The sequence below is a fragment of the Alligator sinensis genome, unplaced genomic scaffold (genome assembly GCF_000455745.1).
Source record: "Alligator sinensis unplaced genomic scaffold, ASM45574v1 scaffold66_2, whole genome shotgun sequence".
Classification (NCBI taxonomy): Eukaryota; Metazoa; Chordata; order Crocodylia; family Alligatoridae; genus Alligator; species Alligator sinensis.
Genome location: NW_005842489.1, coordinates 1,015,547 through 1,036,435, shown reverse-complemented (window position 1 = coordinate 1,036,435; position 20,889 = coordinate 1,015,547). Strand labels below are relative to the sequence as shown.

The window sequence follows — 20,889 nt, the reverse complement described above, 5'->3', positions numbered from 1 at the left end:
TCCTGACAGGCAATTGGCTAGTCTAAAATAGGCCTGAATGCCAGTCCAACCACAGCTAGCAGAAAAGGGTTAAGTTGGGCTAAATGCAGGCATTCAGGGAGGTTAAAGGGTGATTGGAGGAGGTAAAAAATGCCACTCAATATAACTTAGTTCGTTCAGGTGCAGACCTTACACTGAGATCCAGTTGATCAGAAATCAATCTATATACATACAAAGGACTTAGTCCGTCTGTCTGTCCGTAACGCTTTTGGGGGGCATGGCTCCAGCCAGTGCTGTGTCAACAATCATTCTTGATGGGCAATTCACTAATCTCACCCATAACTACAAAAGTTCTGCACATATACACTGGTATAAAAATGGAGGAACCTGGTCTAAGATAGTCCTGGATCAATATACACTCTAATGTAGTCAATCTAAGTTAGACTGGCGCATCCAACTTCTGTAGTTACTAGGCTGGGAAAGCCTATCCACTTGCCCCAGTTCCAAGGTTGCGCTTTTTCTACCCGCCTCTGTAGCACTGGGCTATTTTTAGTCCTTCAGCCCCTCATTCCCCCTCCCCCATGGACCAGTCAGCTCCCACCCCCATTCTGCATGCAGCTTGGGGTGCCATTTTTTTTCAGCATTCGCAGCTGCTGGGAACTGAGAAAGTAAGTATTGGTAGAGGGAGTAGCAGGGAGGATGGGAAGTAGGTTTGCAGGGGGGTGGGAAAGGGTTGGGGAACTAAAAATAGCCTCTGGTCCCACTCTAAACCTCTCTCATGAGCCCCCGTGATCCCACCAAACGCTCCCTGCCCCCCATCACTTCCAAGGACACCACCTGAACCCCCAAATTCCTCCTACAGATGCTGCCTGCCCCCCATCATTCTCATAGATCCTATTTGGCCCCCCGTACCCCCAACTAGCACCCCCCTGCATCCCAATTTACCTTAGATTAGGTGGCTGTTTTTAACATGATCTAACCTCCCCCTAATCTCTGTAAAAGTCTGCATTTAGCCTTACAGGGTGGCAAGGAGGCTTGAGGGGTATGGTCTCATCAGACCTTAGAAGAATCTGTCATGTTATTAGAAAAAAAAAACTGAGTAGCCTTGAATTAGGGGATAGACAGCTGATACCCTAGCCAAATGAATTTTCAAGAAGCCGGATTTGCATGTGATTTGGATCTAATTTTGGTTTTCAGTCCAGGAAAATACCTCCATTTGCTTTAAGGAAGTGTTGGGTGAGGTGGGAAAGGGTTCTATTATTCCACATATCATCCTCACTACCAAGGAATATCTTCTCTCTAGACAATTTAGCCATTCAATATCTATGCTGTTCTACATACAGATTATTAGGAGGACACCATATGGACTACCTAGCTGGAGTATTTTACAAAATCCATCCAAAACCTCATTATCAAAAACCATGAGAGAACAATCCCAAGGGAAAAAAAAGAACAGAAGAAGCTTGAATTCTTGTCATATTGAAGAATGGCTCCATTTTTCATTAACATGTGAACCCATGATTATGGGGAAAATGGTGTTACTACTAGGTCTCTAGAAGTGAACACTAAACCACAATCTGGGAGATTCTTCTGATGTAAAAGGAATGTTAAGCAAAAGCTGCTACAGGCTATAATTTAACTATCAAATCTGTATTAATGCTGTTGAAAGAGTCTGAATTATTCTGGGTAGAGAGGGGAATAAAGACAGTGAAAGCTTGTAATAGTAAGGTTTAAGGAGGAAGTATTAAAAATGTAGTTAGTAAGAACACTGTAATACCTATACTTCCAAACCAAGACAAACTCATGACCTGTACTGGGTCCTTCAACCCTAACAGACCTCAAAACCACCAATACAGAATCTGTAGTATATATCATACAACAGATTTCAAGCACCTATCAACAGGATGAAAAAATGGCCTGTTTTTTTTCTCTCTCAAAAGGCACCTTAACAGAGATAGTTGTAAAGCAACTTTTCTTTGAGAGTTAAACAAGACCAAGAGAGGGACATCCCAAGTGACTTTCATAGTAAGAACGTATGAAATTAGTTTCAAATCCAAGTAATTCTGATAAAATACAGACAGGGATCCTTGCAGAAGAGAGCATGAGATTTGAAAAAATAAATGGCCAAACAAACTGTTATGACCACAGACCACCCCTGCAGGTCGGAGCCAGCACACAGGGCTGTTCTAACACGGTCACCCCATAGGCAGTGTGTGCACTGTGCTAGCCCCGCACACTGCATGCAGCGTGATCTCAGACTGGGGTCAGTGTGCACTGCATGTGGCATGCAAAGCTGGATCTAGCATATGTGATGCATGCAGTACACAGGGCTGATCCAGGGTGTGCTGCATGTGGCATCCCTTCAGACCAGCCCAGTAACCTCTCCAGGATCTCAACACAAGCAAGAAGACTTAAGAAATAGTCTGAGCTGTATGGATGGGTACTAGTAAAAAAAATAAATGCATAAAAGAGTACAAGTTCTGTTTACAGTTATGGACTTAAAAGACATCTATTGCAATATAGTGTTTCTTTAGCGCATCATTTACAATGCTTTCCATACATAGAAAAGGAAAACACAATAATACTAGGATAAATTTCATCATGAGTGGTAAAATATTTTTAAATGACACCTGTTCATATATTTATAGAAAGAAAGTAATAATCAACCAAATGCCTCTAGGGGTGCAATTTAGTTAAAAACATTATAATATTTGTTGAAAGTCAGAATATTGAAATTAAGATGGTTTTACAAAATGTATATATTACAAATTACAAATACAGAAAATGCCTATCATTTTAGGGTGACTATTGCTACTATATTCATAAATTGTTTGACATTTAATTTGCTTGCTGTCTGAAGAGTCAGAATTACTTTTTGGCTTGAATGTTTGATTTTAGTAATTTAAGGAGGTCAAAATAGGAAGACAGAATTTAGGTAGGAAAAGAGCAAGATACTGGTGTAAAGCTAAAGCAGACCTGCTTCCTCATCCTCCTCATCCTCTTCCTCATCACCTGAACTTGATGACAAGGGAGCTGGTGTAGAGCTAGCTTGATTATTAACATATCCACCATACTGCATGCCTGTGAAGTGGAAAGCACAAACATCAGAGTCAGACAGACAGAAAAGGTAAGAAACAAGTCACAAATCATTGCATTAAAAGTGAGAGAAATTAGGCATTCCAGAAAACACTTTAACATGCAAGTAAAGAAGTCCATACCTAGTCTATTTAGCTAAATGATCTCCAAAATTAGTTTAACACAATCAAGTTTTTGTGGGCTAGGTTATTTAAGCATTAGTGCACAAATAATTTTAGTAGGAAGGTATATTTCAAAGTAAGAATTTTTTGCTTACAAAAATGTGCACTTTCCTAGTTAATGTTCTTAGCAAATCTGTGAGCGTCATTCAAATTCTTTGGGATTTTTAGTTTCTGGTAATAAATACATGAAATGCCGTATTTACCTGAATCCAAGACACGTCTTCAATAATTAGATTCCAGACTTGGAAAATTTATAAATTTGTCATAATTTTTCCTGTCTAGAATATAATTTTTGGAGGATCATATTCAATTTGTTCCTCCACCCCCCAACAGCTGTAGGGGGGCAAGCAATGGCAGGTGGCTGGGGAGCCCTACCCCTTACCATCTGCCCCTCTCCGCACATGAAATGCAGGCATGCCCCACACCTGCCCCCATGCTACTCCCTGCAGTCTGCTCCCGCCACTTGCATGCCTCCCAACTGCCCTCCTGCCTCCTCTGCTTGCCCCACCGTCAACTTGTCTCCTGTTCTGCCTGCCCATTCATGCCTGTGTCCCAAGACCTGGCCCCTCCATGGTAACTGGACTGATGGGCATCTACTTATCTACTACTTGCTTCCCCTCTTGCCTGCCCCACAGCTGCCCCTCCTTCCCCTTTTCAGCTCCAGCTGTTGCAGCTGAGGCAGCAACAGCTTCAGCCCTGGACCAGGTTGGGGCTGGAGGCAGCACACACTCCATGCTCCCTGCCTCTTTTGTACACACAATATGCTGATTACCTATACAAAATACTATACGCATTTTTTTATAAGATGTACAAAATGGCACAACAGCAAATGCAGATCAGCTTTCAATTAGTTGTGTGCAGGGCTACTGACTTGCCTCAAAGTATACAATGAAATTATGAACTTCTGTTTTTGTCATCGATGCAGGCTGCCGCCACCGTTTCTCTTTTGGCAAACCAATGGACTACTCTGCTGTACAAGCAATCCCAGACTTTTCCAAGGGTCAAATTAAGAGTTCTGTTTTTTCTAACAAGTATCTAGTTAACATTGCACTAGTGCTCTTTATGTTTGATGTGGAAATATCTGACATTCTGTTAAATAAAATCAAGCTGTTACAAATCATATTTTACACAGAATGATGTGAACTTTCAATATTGATAAACTACTACCCTGTAACACTTTTTAAAAGTGTTGTAAATGTGCCATATTAACTCATATTTAGAACAATACATAAAATCTAAAAGGGTCATCTGTCACGATTGTGATTTTAAAAAAATATTCTTGTATGAAGATACTTGGATTATTTCAAATACAATCAAGACAAATTAACAGAGTAAATTTTAAGAGAAGCCAAGAAAAGTATTAAGTCAAGATGTATGCTACCAAAGTGAACTAACACATGTGATCTTTTTACATTCACGTGAATGAACTGCCAGGGACTATGAAGGAGGAAATATACACCATCCTTTATCCCCACAGCATAGGGGCCCAACTAGTAACTGTCCGGTATACCACAGACCTGCCCCTAAAGCAAAAACTCTGGTTAGAAGGCTCAGGGCATGAATACAACCACATAGAATTTATATGGGCAATTAACTCAAAGAAGGAGACAGTGTTTAGACAGAAAGACTGTAGGTTTTGCAACTGATCCAATGCATTAAGCACTTCTATAGGAAATATCACATCCTCGCTGAAGCTCAAGCTTAAATCAGGATGATGCAGGCATAACCAGTAAAAGTGAAACTGATGCAATTCTTCAATTTTTCCTCTGCTGCTATGATATAGGGAAAAATGTTCAGAGACTCAGCAATTTTTTATTACTGCTACTGGGTGTACTTCATATGTACTTCATAAAATGGAAAGACTAGAAAAAACCCCTCTTTTCTTAGTGCTAAAACATCTTTATCCTGTTCTTGCAAATAATGTGGCTCATGAGAAGATCAGATGAGAAATACCATATTTTCTCACATATAAATTGCCCCTTTCCAATAAGACATATGTCTTATTTTAGTAAGGAAGACTGAAGAAAGAAAAGATTTTCCCTTTAAAATACTGGTAAATACATTATTTTCCTATGAAAAACACAGGCAGCTGCAGTTGGTGGGGTAGGGGGGGAGGAGAAGAGAAGGGGGGACGCTGTGGCTTCTCTGTTAATCCCCTAGCTCCAGGATGTTGCAGGTGCTGTTGGCTGAGCCAAAATGCCTGCCTGCCTTCTCTCTTCTTGAGCTGAGCTGGGTAGAATACAAAGATTCCCTGAGGGGTATACATGTTTAGAGTAACTCTAATCTACTAAAGCTAACTGAAGTAAGCCATGCTGACCTCAATTAAAGTTAAGAATTATAGTAACTAATGATCTTAAAAAACAAAAAGCGAATACTCAAATTGAAAGTGAATAAATACAAGTCAAAAGTATAGGGGAGAAATAACATAATATCCAAGGATGGAAAAGTAGAAAACCAAAAAAAGCCAAGAGAAAAGCCATAATTCTAGGGAAATACTTTGCTAGGCATTTTGACCAAAAGAAAGCTTTGTTAAATTTTTACAATCTACAAAATCAAAGGAAGAAAGGGTGAACACAGCATTGGTGGTATGGTTCATTACCATTGTATCCCAACAATAAAGTATTTAAAATGTTGTTCCACACAATTTATAGGCAAATGAGACTGTAGTTAGGAAGAAAGAAAAAGATAAAAAGGGAAAGGGGCTTATTTATAAAACATGCAACAAAAGTTCCCCATTTTTGTTTAAAAAAAATACATAGCCATTAAGCATATTGCAAAAAACTTCTATAATGTAAACTATGTCAATCTGCTTGGCTTAAATTTCATACCACTAGCCCTACCATATAAAGAGAGGTAATAAAAGTCAAAAGAAATTAGACTTCTTAAAAAGCCTCTTTTCCATTAGCCTCATATTTCTAATGCATTCACCTCATTTTCTACCAAAAGATTAAAATGTTAAAATGTTAGTATCAAAACTTTTGAAAAACAGTTGATGAACTTTTAGATTCAGGTGCTTTTATAGTGGATTATTTTCACTCATTCATTAGGTTCTGCCATTTCAGAATGTAAGCAAAAGATTTTATTTATATATTATGGATCTGTCTATAAAGGGACACTCAAGGAAAGTTGATCTGAATTAACTACATGTGTGACTTCAAAATGAATTAAATAAACTACATGAAATCCCTATGTGGAAACTCATTCCAAATTAAAGTTGCTTTAATTTGCTTTTATTAGTTCACTTTGCAAGTGAAGCTGAACTGAATTAAGGCAAAATAAACCATATACGTTTATTCATACACCAAGGACATGGAAATACAATAAAATGCATCTATGTGTACTGCTGCCTGATAAAGTCAACACATGAAAATTAAAATACACATTTCAGGCTTATGGCAAATTACGAAGGTCCTTGATATGATGATACTGGATTCTCTGGCTTTAAAAAAAATAAAAAATAAATAAAAATCTATTCATCCAATTCGATACATACCGCATGAACCTTCAAATTAAGAGGTTTTTACATTTAGGCAAAATGCTTACCAAGATCTGAAATGATGTATATGAAACATGTTAAATAAATTTCAAACAAATCACTGTCAGTGTCATATCGATAATATTGCACATTAAGGCTAACATGTTCATTACAATATTCCACCATGCCAAATCCTGGTTTGAAAGCACTGAACTCGCATGGTGGGTGTCATCTACAAAGGCTTATACCTCTCTGAATAGGTTAGAGTGTCTCTACGCACCCTTCCAATCACGGGATAGGATATGAAGAATTTTATCCCAGATCCTAGAAGTTGCTTGTCCTCTCATCCCAAATCTTGAACATCTGGCACAGCAGGATGTATGATTTTTGGGATACGGGATAAACATCTCAAACCTCATCTGACATCTGCTGGCATTCAGGGAACCAGGGATCAGCTCCCTGATCCCACACTGAGTACACACATTTAAAGGGCAAGGGAGCACCTCACCAGTCCCCAGATGAACATGTCCCTCTAAACTTGCCAGGATGCAGGAAGCCCAGCATTGAAGACCAGTGCCCTGGTGCACAGGGAACACAGCATCAGTTTAAATGAGTTTGTGTGCACGCTGGCACCAGACAGCCAGTGTCCTATACTGGGCTTCTCCACGCCAGGAAGTTTAAAATGCACTGGGCAGCGCAGCACTGGTGAGTGACTCCTGAGAGTCCAGGTTCCCTAAACACCCTCTGAACTAGTATGCCATATGTTCAAATTGAAGTGGGATACAAACCACTTACAAAGATGTTCCAACACATTTAATGAGTAACATATCTTTGTGGCTAGTTTGCCATTTTCACTGCATACTAAACTGCTTGAACATCTGGCAAGTTACAATTTGTTGTGCAATCAACTTATTTGGACAATAAATGTATAGTCTGATGGGAACCTAAGGCAACACTGTGCCCTGCCTTCTGAGTTCAAACCAACAGTTAACTACCTCTATACATTTACTATGTAACGGTTACCAAACAACTGCCTAGAACAGGGATATTCAGCCTCTGGCCTGTGGGCCAAATGCAGCCTGTGGGTCCATAGATGTCCGACCCATGGTGTTCCCCACAAGTCAGGAAATTTGGCAGCAGGGGAGTGGTGACAATACATATGGCCATCCTCCCCTGCTGCCAAATTCCTAAACCTGGAGCCCCTTGCAGCAGGTTGGGGCCAGGCCATGCCTCCTCCCCACCACCCCCTGGGTTGGATGGGGCTGGGCCATGCCCCTTTCCCCATGGCTGACTAAGCCTCCTTCTCCCCCTGCAGGGTAGGGTCATGCCCCCTTCCCACCCATGAGGCTGGACTGGGGCCAGGCGATACCCCCTTCCTTCCACGAAGCTAGGCTATGCCTCCTCCTCCCCCCTCATAGGGCCAAGTTGGATCTGGGATGCCCCCTGGCCCCCTATGCATGGCTGGATGAGACCCGGCCATCAGCACACCATGCTGGATCAGGGCCCCCAGCTGGATCTGGCTTGCAGACAGCCTGGGCACTGCCTATCTGGTTCATGGGACAAAAAGGTTGAATGCCACTGACCTAGAAGGATCAAATTACATGCTTCTGAGTAAACTCCATTCAGCACAGCTACATAACAACTACATTCTGTTAAATGGTGCTACATTTAGGAACACTCCCAAGTAGGATTCACTATTTTACTTGGCTGTAAAATGGCTTAAAAGCAACTACAAAGCACCTAAAACAAAAACCATTTCTTGAATTGGTTTTCAAACCTTTATGTGGATAGTGCTTTACATACAATAAACAGTTTTCTCTCTCTGTCTGGGAGATAAAAGATTGGTTAGTAGATAATGAATTACTTTAAATGGCCCACTGACTCTTTTGGTTCATCAGTAAAAATTAGGAATTATGACATTTCTGTAAAAGGGTTTTGAGTTGTATGAATGAAAAGCATTCCTATAAAGCCAAACATTAAGATTTTAAAAGCATTTGAGAAATTTAAAAAATTTGTATGTAGTCACTTGATGATCATTATATTTACGACACAAAACAGCTAATAGCGTTTGTGGAGAACAAAGGAACTAGAAGAAAGTAACAAGGATAAAATGGGGAAATAAAAACAAATAAAGCCAAAGACGGGATGGAGATAATGGGAACATAAAAGAGGGAAGAAAAACACAAGAGAGAGAAACATACTTTGATACCCTGAAAGACTGAAAGAAGGGCTGCCCTTTCATAGGTCAACAAAAAGGGACAGGGATCCATTAAGAAGTTAAAAACATCCTACCGCAATCCTTAGTACAAATATAACCAGGACAGGTGGGAAATAAGTTGACATTTTCAGAAAAAGTAAAAATAGAACATTGATGCTTTGATCTATAAGAAATATTAAAATACCAGTCTATGTTCTAAAATCAACTTTTAGTACCTTCTTGAAGCAGAGACTCTGATGGTTTTGTAACAGATGGCACAGGTCCAGGCTGAGCCGAATGGTCTACAGGTGTTCTTTCTGAAGAGGTCACAGCAGAAGAAACAGATGATCCAACACCTGACTTGATAAATCGAACATTTTGGCTTACAAGGTGCGATGAATCAACACCACCAACTGAAAAAGTAGGAAAACAACAGAAAATGTTACTTATATCAAAGGCAATACAAGGGAACTGTTAAGCTGTGTAGTATGTAAGAAAAAAAAAACTGCCTCAAAATAGCAACAGCTCTAACATGCTAGATTGCTGAGGAGGCCATTTTTTCAATTAAAAAGCTCTTCTGTTACTTTTCCATTCAGATGAAAAGACTACTGTGTTCTGGGCAATAATTGTTCTGACAAGTAAAGCAGTTAAAATACTTTCATAGAGAAAACTTTACATAGGTGGATTAATGGTAAATGAGCCTAGATTCACTACCAAAACTACACACTTCCACAGATTTGCCTCCCAGGCCCCAATGAGCCTTTTGTCCCCTTATTCCAAATCAGTAGTCTTCTTCCAAGTCACAAAACACAGAAAACTTGCAGCAATTCACTGTACAAGATACCACTGCTCTTTCTCTCTCTCTTATCTGTTACTCTCCAGCTAAGGCACATAGGCCCCTTCTACACATTACAGGTACCACACAATTAAATGGAATTGAGCAATTACCTTGAGACTAGCTACATGTGCAAAGTAGCTATAATAAGCTATAAAAAGCTCCAACCAGCTATAAAATTAATCTTGAAAATGCGTACCAACTTTATAGCTGGTTGCTATCAAGGTTTAATTTGCATGTGTAGCAGGGAGCAGCTGACAGGACTCCCAGTAGCAGGGGTGCACCATGCCCAGCCTGGGCTGGGAATCCCGCAACTGAGGGGACTCTCAGCCCCAGCAGCTGCCAATGCTTGGTCCTGGCAGCACTAGGACCCACAGTCCTGTAGCTGTGGATGCTGGGTCTTTGCAGCTGGGGACCACCACAGCTGCCCTGGGTGCATGTGAAATCCTCGGGCCTAAGGGATTGCAGCTGCCAAAATCCCCCAGGTCCTAGGGTTTCACGCACCCTGGAGCCTGGGAGATTGTGGCAGCTGTGATCCCCCAGTTTTGAAAGAATTACCTTATGAAGTACAACATACTGTGGTTTTAATTTTGCTGAACAGGTCAGCTGACAAGGAGATGATGGACCAATTCAAGTAGCGATTAACCTAGGATGTAGCAATCAAGCCCCAGATAAAGCTGGACTAAACTTCTGTTTAAGTACATATTTTTTATTAGCTTATCCTGGGCAAGCTTCATTAGCTGCCTCTTCCCAGATATTCTAGCTAACAAATACCGTAGAACACCCCTTGAAAACAGCCGACCTACGTCAGGTGGCAGTAACATTAAAAGCTCTAAAATTAGTATGGATTAAAGGGAAATTACAACATAATTTCACTTTGTGCCCAAAGGCTTGTTTAACATCTGCCCAAACTATATAGTTGGTCCAATAAAAGATATCAAAAAAGTAGAGCTGCACCAATATATTGGTCACATATCAGATTGGCACTGAAAAAAGGAAAATTAACATTATTGACTATTGGGTTTTTTTGGCCAGTGTAGCCGACAATGTCACCAATAAGTACAATAGGCCTTCTCGTCAGGGCCTCCCAGATGCCACGTGCATGTGCACAGCGGCTATGCACGTGGCCAGGAATGCAGCTGAGCAGCACGGAAAGCAGCTCCCTGCAGGTAACTCTGTGAAGGGGAAGAGGTGTGGGCAAGGTAGATCGAGGCCCTCACGATGAGGGAGGGAGTGGGGCAGGGGCTGGGGGCACTACCCAGCCAGGGCAGTGAATGGGACCCTGGGGCTGGGAGTGGGCCAGAGCCACAGGCACCTTGTCCAGGGGGCACAGGGGGCAGGAGGGGTGGCTCCCTGCCACTGCACACACCCCTGGGGGAGACATGGGGAGGCATGTGCTGGCCCAGATTTGTGCACAGGGTGGAGGCGGGCTGCCTGCTGTGGCCTTGGGGACAGGGACAGCACCTGCCTCTTCCTAGTGGTGGAACTGGGCTCAGAGTGGGCAGAAGTGGGGCAGGCTCAGCTATACAGGGCAAGGGGTAGTGGTGGTGCTGAGAGGTGTGGCTACAGGGGGGGGGCTAAGGCAAATTTTGGGGTGGCTATAGCCTCCCCAAGCCCCACTCTAGTGCTGTCCCTGCTCAGGGCTCTCCTCTCTGCTGCCTTTCCCTCGGGAGCCCTGTGCTGGCTGCGTGTTCCCTGCCCGCCCTGCAGTGGGGGGCTTTCCAAGGAAAGGCAGCAGAGCAGAGAGTCCTGAGCAGGGGCAGTGCTAAAGGATGGTCTGAGGGGGCTATAGCTATCCCAAAGTTTGCCTTAGCCCCACCCCCCATAGCCACCCCTCCCAGCATCGCCACCTACCCTGTGCAACTGAGCCCACCATTCTCCCACCTGCTCTGAGCTCAGCCCTGGCCTAGCCCCCATACCGGGAAGAGGCTGGCAACGCCCCTGATCCCAAGCCCGCCTCTGCCCTGTGCACAAATCTGGGGGAGGGCACATGGCCCCCCATGCCGCCCCCGGGGGGGGGCACAGTGGCGGGGAGCCGCCCCCCTTCCCACTGCCCTGCAACTCCATCCTACTCCTGGCACTGGGGTCTCATTCACCACCCTCCCTTGGCAGCACCCCCAGCCCCTGCCCTGCCCCACTCCCTCCCTCACCACGGGGGCCTCAATCTGCCTACGACCCTTCCTCTCCACAGTCTTACCTGCAGGGCACTATTCTCCACACTGCCTGGCTACATTCCTGTAAACTGGTTATTAGATTGGTATTGGCTGATATGGCTGGTTAATAATCAAGCTATTGGTATCAACCAAGAAAATCTTTAATGGTATACCCCTAAAAAAAGCCTTGCTTCTTACACATTTCCTGGACCATCACTGCTATAACACCACTCCAGACCTAACGATAACCCAGAAATTGTCACTTTGAGAGTCTAATCAACTTTGACAGACAGTTCAGTGTACAAGTACATGATATTTCAAAGGTAATTTTTAAGGTTTACAAATCATGTTAATAAACTGTACTTCAAACATTAGCCTTGCAACCAAGCAAAAGTGTCTGGTCTTTACCACAGATTCAAAGGCTGATTTATCCCTCATGCATTTAAACATAAAACTGAAACTCTAGCTAGAAATTATTACAGCTATACTGTAAACACACCTGTGATGGCAAAGCCATCTTCAGTACAAATGAATCTTATATTGGCAACGCTAATTCCCAAGTGAAATAAGTGACAACTATTTTTGCTGACTTTTCCCAGCTGAAAAAGCCATGACAATTGCAAACTAGGTGGATTTATTCAAATTAAAAACTGATTTAAGTCACTAATTTTAATCATGCTTTAAATCAGCAAAGATGAAACCTTGATTTAAATGATCAGTTTTAATATCTTCTACTGTATTTGTACTTTGAGAAGCAAATGAGGCAAGCTGATTTACAACTAAACATGGCCTTTAAATTACATCTGCTGCTCTTTATTAATCAGCATGTTTCTGTATAATTATTAAAAAAATTATAGAATTTAGATTTCCAATAGTTACTTTACTACAAAATGATGAATAACATTTCTTATATAGGAAATGGTTTACATCTTTTTTTTTTTTATATATATATATATATATATATATATATATATATATATATACACACACACACACACACACACACACACACACACACACATATACACACACATACACACACACACACACATATACCTGTATGAAGTTGCATTTTGGAAACTAAAATTTAAAATGCACAAATTTTTTCTGAATTCTGTTGATTACAGAAAAATATATCGAGTATGCTGGACACACAAGTAATTAATTTGTCAAAACATGTTTTACATTAAAAATAACTGGCAGTAAACAAACGAAGTATTATCTGTAACCAGCGAATTGAAATGATTTTGAATAGAAACAAAGTATTTCACAGTTTCATAACTTCTCTCTCATCTATTCAAAACTTACTTATATTAAAAAAAAAGCTTCCGTGTTTTTGCAACTCCTTGTCAGTTTCTCACCATTAAATGAACTAGCAACTAAATAGTTTATCATTAGCAGAATAAACTGCAATACAGAAAATGATAGGACTGCCAAAAGCTGATTTATGACTTCTAAGAAAATCTAGTTCTGCTTTCGAGCCTGTGACTTCCACCAGCTCAATGGTTTTACTTGCTTTAAAATCTGGTAGCAAATATGTACTATTTTTCTAATATGATAGTTTACAAAAAAATAAATTGTGGTATTTTAGTTAATAAAGGATATTTCAATTGGCTTTCTTTTTAAAAGAAAAATATTTAATTTAAATCAAAACATCCTTTTTTTTTTTTAAACTAAACTTTTATCTACCCAAAAAACAAATCTCACCTCATCACGCTACTGACTGACATAGCTTTGCCAATTAAGGTCTGTTGCAAACATGGCCTTCCTCAGGTAAGCAAGTTTAATTGATAATTTTTCCCCTGAACATAAAAATGTAGGCAGCTTGCAGACGTTAAAAAACAAAAACAGCACGCTTTACCAGAAGCAGCAGCACATTTGTTCAATATGGCTGTGCAGCATCTATACAGACTGGTTGCTTCACTGGGGCTTTTTCGCACATTTAGCTAGAGCTGATTCAATCAGCTATTAGATAAAAGCACAAAAAAAGCTGCACTAAAGCACCCAGCCCAGCTAACATGCTGCCTCATCTGGGCATATGGTAGGCTCGGCGCAGGAGCACACAGAGTTTAAGTGCTGGGGTTTTTTTGTGTTTTTTTATGTTTGCAAGCAGCCTTAATATTAATTGTGGATCATTATCTGTTTCCTACATTTTCCAAGGAGCTCATCAGCTGAAGCCTAGTACTGCTCAAAAGATCTTCAGACTGTATCCTCCTTTGGACATTGTCTAGGTCTTGTTTAGACATATTTTAAATCTAGAGTTTCACCTTCATTTTTCTGTTCTTCTTAGTGTTAAATCTGACAAACTTGGAGTGCCCTATCAGAGTAAGTCCATTTCCTGCTCTCCCCCAACCCCCGAAATTCATATGCACATGTGGATCAAAATAAACATTTAAGTCTACAGACATTCCCAGAAAGCATGTTTAAGAACTCTAGTAGACCTTGGAACACTTACTGGTTATTTAATTGACAATTTTTCTGTATAAAGTAGCATGAGGTTTATAGGAAAGGTAATCACATCTTGTGAAACATCCATCATTTACAAAAACCTGCTTCCTTTTGTGCATTACTAACTGATTTAAGCAATTTTCAGGAATCCACAAAATGGCTATTTAATGTAATTTTTTTTCTACATTTTGTGCTTTATTTTTTCACACTATTTCAAAATGCATTTTTGTGTAGAAATAAATCATTAGAGGCATAAAGCTTTCTGCACAGTAAATGTATGTCTATAATGATCATCCCCTAATAGTGCAAAAAATGCTGTCATGTGGAAGTGCGTCCTTCATTTAGAAGTAATGGTGAAGTTGGCACTAACCTTTTGAAAGGCAGGTACCAAGACATATGTCATGTAGCCAAGCAAACAAGGAAAAAAAAGAGATCTACTCAGACTAGTGATCAAGCAAAAAATACTTTTAGTAAGTCACTGAAACATTCTGCAGAAATACCAAATAGAAAGGCTACTCTATATGAAAACACTCAAGGTATTCATTGACAACTCAGAGTAAATAAAACTGTCATGGTACCCTTTCCCCCAAGTGACTTGTTTACAGCAGAACAGCTGCTGCTGCTATCTTTCAAATGGGTGGTTATTATAAAAACTGCATTTCTGATGTAATACCACACTTCAGTTATGGTTACAAAGGTGCTGAGCATTCTTGAGAAACTGCAAGTCTCAGCAAAAGGCTGAAATCTAAAGTCAAACTGGACATTATTTATTAAGCACTGTTTATCTTAGGCTCCATCAATGGTGCAATTTAATTATAAAACTGGCTTTTAGTCATTTAGTGTTGAGAACAGTCTTCTTGTGCATTTGGAAAATTGTTGCTGAATGTGCTAATATGAACTATCCAATGGCATGACAAAATTAAATTGGGTACACTTCTTGAGAAAATAAATCTTTGGATCAACTACTGATTATAAATACTTATGCTGCATTTAAATAAGTGTGGTATTGCTATATTTTTCTACTGATGTAGAAAAGGAGTATTATACAAGAATAAGCACTAATATAACTATAAATGCATATGCATAATTTTCAGTTAAATATCGCCAGATTAACCAATTGTCTCTATCACCATTTGAATGTCAAGAACCATTCAAATGGTGAACTATTATTTAATATTTCAAGTACAAGATCACTTAAGAGCTGTAGCTGCAGAGCAAGAAACCACTGGACAACAAAAACAAAAAGAGAAGAAAAATCCATCTAGTCCTTTTCTGCATCAAAAAGCGTATATTGATAAGTATTAAATTAGTTAAAATCTAAACTGAAATCTGTTTCCTCCCTTCTCCCTGGAAATAATGTTTGAATCAAGCAATTTACAATTTTGCACCCAGTTTATATCAGGGGTGTCAAATTTATCTGGCTCCATGGACCAGATGAAGGTCTCTGAGCCAGCCCACAGGCTATACCTTTGACACCCCTAGTGTATATATGGTATAAACATATCATTTTACACGATACACCAGAAGTGCAATTTGGCAGCTGTAACTGAGTTGCCCTCTTCAGGATCTGCTCTGTTCACCCAGCATGGGGAGGGGGCTATAAAAGATACCCTAAACATAGTCTACCTTCTTGCTGAATGGATAACCACGTCCAGTGGAATCGCCTCTACTGATATTCAAATCAACCAAGACACACAAATAATTTTGGGACCTGGAACATCAGTACCCTCCACAGACAATTCTAATAGTGAATGCCCAGAGCACCACACTACAATCATGGCTCAAGAACTCAGGAGATGCATCAATGTTGCTGTACTGAACAAGACCTGATGAGCGGGAGCTGGGCAGCTCAAAGAACATGGAGGCAGTTATATCTTCTTCTCAAACAGGAAGGAGAATGCTGGATTCACAGAGTTCGTTTTGCCATAAAAATGAGCTCATAAACCAACTCAATGAGTTCCTTACCACAATTAATGAGCACCTCATGACTCTCCATCTTAAACCAGCAAGAAGCCAATATGCCACTGTCATAAGGATGTATGCCCCGACTCTCAATGCCACTGATGAAACCAAGGAGGAAATCTACGCTAACCTTGACCAAGTCCTTTCTGACATCCCAGAGGGAGACCAACTTACTCTTCTCAGCAATTTCAATGCCAAAATCGAAAGGGACTCTAACCTCTGGAACAGAACTATCAGCAAGGAAGCAGTAGGAAAGGTCAACTCCAATGGCATCCTTCTCTCGACCAGATATGCAGAACATGGACTCACCATTACCAACACCCTGTTCTGCCAGAAAAGACAGGCACAAGACATCATGGCAACACCCATCATATAAGCACTGGCACCTGACTGACTGTCATTATTTGTGCCCAGGATCTCAAACATGTCCACATTACCCAAGCTATGCTAGGACCTGACAACTGTTGGGCAGATCAACTCATCTGCTTGGTTGCCACTCAAACCAGCTCTCAAATGACGGCTGCAGCAGAAACAATGCCGACAGAAGATCAATGTTATCTTAAGGATTTGGAATGACAAGGAAATCCCACATGACCTCAGGGACACCATCATCATGACAATCTTCAAAAAAGGAGATATGTCCGACTGGAAATTACAGAGGGATCGTACTTGCTGAAGAACTCTTATCAGAAATTCATTGTGGGTTTAAGGCATCAAGAGGCAAAACTGACATGATTGTCGCAGCTTACTAGCTGCAGGAAACATGCTGGGAAAAATACAAACCTCTCTACATGGCTTTCTTTAACCTGACAAAAACCTTTGGCTCTGTCAACCAAGAAGCGCTGTAGAGAATCCGTCTGAAGTATGGATGCACACTGAAATTCGTCACCATTCTTTGTCTGCTCCATGACAGTATACAAATGGTGGTTCTCAATAATGGATTTATCACAGATTCTTTTGACGTTAAGACAGGAGTTAAGTAAGGCCGCATCATCGCTCCAACGCTCTTCTCGACATTCCTTGCTACACCTGACCACCAACAAGATTCCAGTTGGAGTGGAGCTAGACTACTGAATGGATGGTAAGCTGTTTAACCTCAGCCAACTCTGAGCCAAAACCAAAACCACCCCGACCTCAATTATCAAGCTCCAGTACACTAATGATGCTGTAATCTGTTCTCACTCAGGAGACCTTCAGGCAATGTCAACATCTTTACCAAGACGTAGGAAGATAGATGCACCAGAATTAGCATCCTCTCACAAGTAAACACCATGAGCATCAAGGCGATGCTCACCCAACATCAACTTCACTGGGCCAGCCACTTCATCCAGATGCCCAACTCCAGACTTCCAAAGCAATTTTTATTCTCCCAGCTCAGTCAAGACATGTACTCAAGGGAAAGGCAGAGAAAGCACTTCAAGAATGTCCTTGAGGCCAACTTGAAAAAATGTAACATGGACATCAACTCATGGGAGACTATCACCCAGGACTGCCCCAAATGGAGGAAGAGTCTGCTGCAAGGATTTCAGTACTTTGAAACATCAAGACAGTAACAGAAGACAGAAAAGCAGGAGTGGCAGAAACAGCATCGTGAACCATATCAAGAATCCAGAGCCACCAACCCTACACAGAAACGTGCCTGAGTTGCAATAGTCTGTCGATCTCGGATAGGCCTTGTCAGCCATCTTCGGATGTGAAAGTAAGACATTAATGAAAGACAGTCATCCTCAACTGTGAAGGATTGCCAAAGAAGATATGATGCATGAAAACTATTACATTTAACTAAGTGATGACTATTTAGCAAATACCACAAAAATTCGACTCTATCTTAATGTTCTTGCTTAGGTTTTTGTTGGTTCTGTTTTCCCATCTTTCAAAGAAGATCTCCTTGGAGACAACATTCTTATGAGCAAATAAGCGATGTCACATGTCTACCAAGAAAACTCAATTTTTATTTAAATGAAAACTCTGTAAGGCATAAATTACAAAAATTTGGGTAAGCACAAAATAGACTCCCACAGACAGGCTACACCTATTTAGCTGCTTCCGTGATGTTAATCTGACTGAACAATTTTATAGTTAATAAAGATAAGTTTAATATTAAATTCTGGCAGGCAAGGTTCTATGAGAAGATGTGATATCTTTTATAAGACTGAGCAGTTGGAAAAAAGTTCTTAGCAAGCTTTTGGGTGCAATCACCCTTCTTCAGGCATACGGAGCCTCTGTTCGAACAGCGCATGAAAGCTTGCTAAGAACTTTTTTCCAACTGCTCAGTCTTATAAAAGATATCACATCTTCTCATAGAACCTTGCCTGCCTATGTCCTTAGACCAACATGGCTACAACCAAAAACCCAGCAGCATATTAAATTGTGGGAACTTTAAACATTCAGTTGCCAGATTTAGGCCCCTTCCACAGATTACGTTTAAGGCATGATTAATAGGTAATCATGACTTAAATTGTGACACAGCTACACGTTCAACCAATTAATGGCATGATAAAGCAAACAATAAACTACAAAGTTATTCTGTAAAAACTGTCTCTTAACTTTGTAGCTTGTTGTAATCATGCCGTTAATTCAGTGTTTCACAACCTTTTGGTTCTGGTGGCACACTTACCAGGCCTCTCCCATCCTGCGGCACACTGGCCGAAAACAGAGCAGGGCTTGGGAGGCCAGGGTGGGGACTGAACACAGCGCGCAAATGCAAATCCCTGGCTGGAGCCACCCCCCAACCCCCTGTCTGTCTGTGCATTCATGGTGGCAGCAGGTAGGGGGCGTGGCTCCAGGCCAAAATTCTGCGGCACACCTGGACTTGCCGGTTGGGAAACACTGCGTTAATTGAATGTCTGCCTGTAAGGGAAGAGAAGAGACACTGGTGGCAGAGAGTAAGACACCGGGGTTTGAAGGGTGCTTGCAAGCAACCGTCCTATTGCCAAAGCTAAACACAGCCACACAAGGATCCTTCCTCTCCCAGTGTTTCTGGAGGGGAGGAGGAAGGAACATTAGCTCTGCTATAAAGAGAGACTCAAAGCAAACAAGGGGTGAACAACCAGAAACAGAAGTTCCTGACTCCAACAGAGTGAGACAGAGAACAGCTGAGAGCATACAGGATGCAGCAAGAAAGGCTCTTCAGGGAGTCAGCTATAGGGAGAGAGCTGACAGGAAAGAAGTTGAGACAAAGCAGCCTTCAGGTAACCTGAAGCCTCAGCACAGCAGTCTGGCGAGAAGGACAGAGAAGGAGGTAAAGACCCAAAGACAGAGAAGTAAGACCCGAATAGAAGGACAGAGAGAAGTTAACTTTGTTTTCTCCATCTAGGACGAGGGGAAGAACCCTCCTAGGCACACAGCAATAGTGAAGAGTAACTATCTGCACATAAGCCAGGAGGCTGTTTAAACACAAGCCAGTTCATTTTTTTTTAAAGGCCTGGTGGAAGCTAACCAGGACAAAGTTTGTTGTGACTTATTTGAGCCAGAGGCATATTAAGGATTCTGATGGAACTCTGATGGGCTCTGGTAGATTATACAAACTATAAAGTCAAGGAGGAGGTGGAAGAGGAGAGGGTATAGGGGTTGGTGGAACCCTCACTATACTAAGGTGGACATAAGGACCAATTGTGCAAGAAGCTTCACGCTCTGACATTTCTTTTTTTTCTCATCATCAAGTCATGGCAGGAAAGAGAGTGTGGGTGTGTGGAACACTGCATCAAGAAGGGTCCTGGACAGTCTTTAGCCAGCCGACTGAAGAGCAACGACTGCCTTAGTAGAGAAAAAAAAACACCTTATAGAGATGGTGATAACCATCCGAGATTAATTTATTACTTTAACTGAGGAGAAACTGACCTCAGTTACACTTTAGCATTCCTCAGGAATGGACAGTGGCCAAGTGCTCCCCTGTGGCTTGGAGCCCCATCAACTGAAGGGCTCCCAGCCACAGGGGTGTACCACCCACAGCCAGACTGGCACATTACAAGTTTCACAATGTTGACAGCACTGTCAGCTGCAGAACTTGCAGCAGGGAGAACAATGTTCCCCATGCGAACCTCCTTGGCTGCAGGGCTTGCAATGGGGGCAGCATATTCAGCTGGAGGGCTCGCAGAGGAACACTGCCCGTACTGTGAACCTCGTGATATGTGGACTCACAACACCAGCAGGGTTCCTCGCATTGTCCCCACTGCAAGCCCCACAGCTGACGTCACTGTGGGACTCAGCAGGGACAACAGAGAGAAGAACACTGCCGCTGCTGTGACCCCTGAGGTGAGGAGTTCACAATGGCAGCAGTGTTTCCTTGCACTACTTGCACGTGAACACCACAGTCGATGACTATTTCAAATGCACATTAGATCACACAGTGCCTCTACCTGCACATGTAGAGAGGCCCTAATGCTTTTAACTTTCAATCTTAATATGGCATTAATTGGTTTCTGCATTATAGAGAAGAGCAGATCTGAGAAAACAATGTCCCTTATGTCACTGCCCCAGGGCGCCCCATGCTGTCTGGGAGCTGGGGCTGAGTGCTGCTGGACTCTGGCTAACAGGTAGAGCCACCCCAGCTGAGAGGCAGCGTGCAGCGCCCTACCGAGCCA

General features: G+C 41.7%; 1 protein-coding gene across 1 annotated transcript in view; it reads right to left on the bottom strand.

The window, feature by feature from the left end:
- Positions 1–20,889, bottom strand: part of SEC24B (SEC24 homolog B, COPII coat complex component) — a 97,915-nt gene that overhangs the window by 67,737 nt on the left and 9,289 nt on the right. The window contains exons 3-4 of the mRNA XM_006031254.2: positions 9,145–9,321; positions 2,956–3,060 (exon numbers count right to left, since the gene is read on the bottom strand). Coding sequence (XP_006031316.1) covers positions 2,956–3,060; positions 9,145–9,321 — 282 coding nt within the window. The remainder of the gene's footprint in view (positions 1–2,955; positions 3,061–9,144; positions 9,322–20,889) is intronic.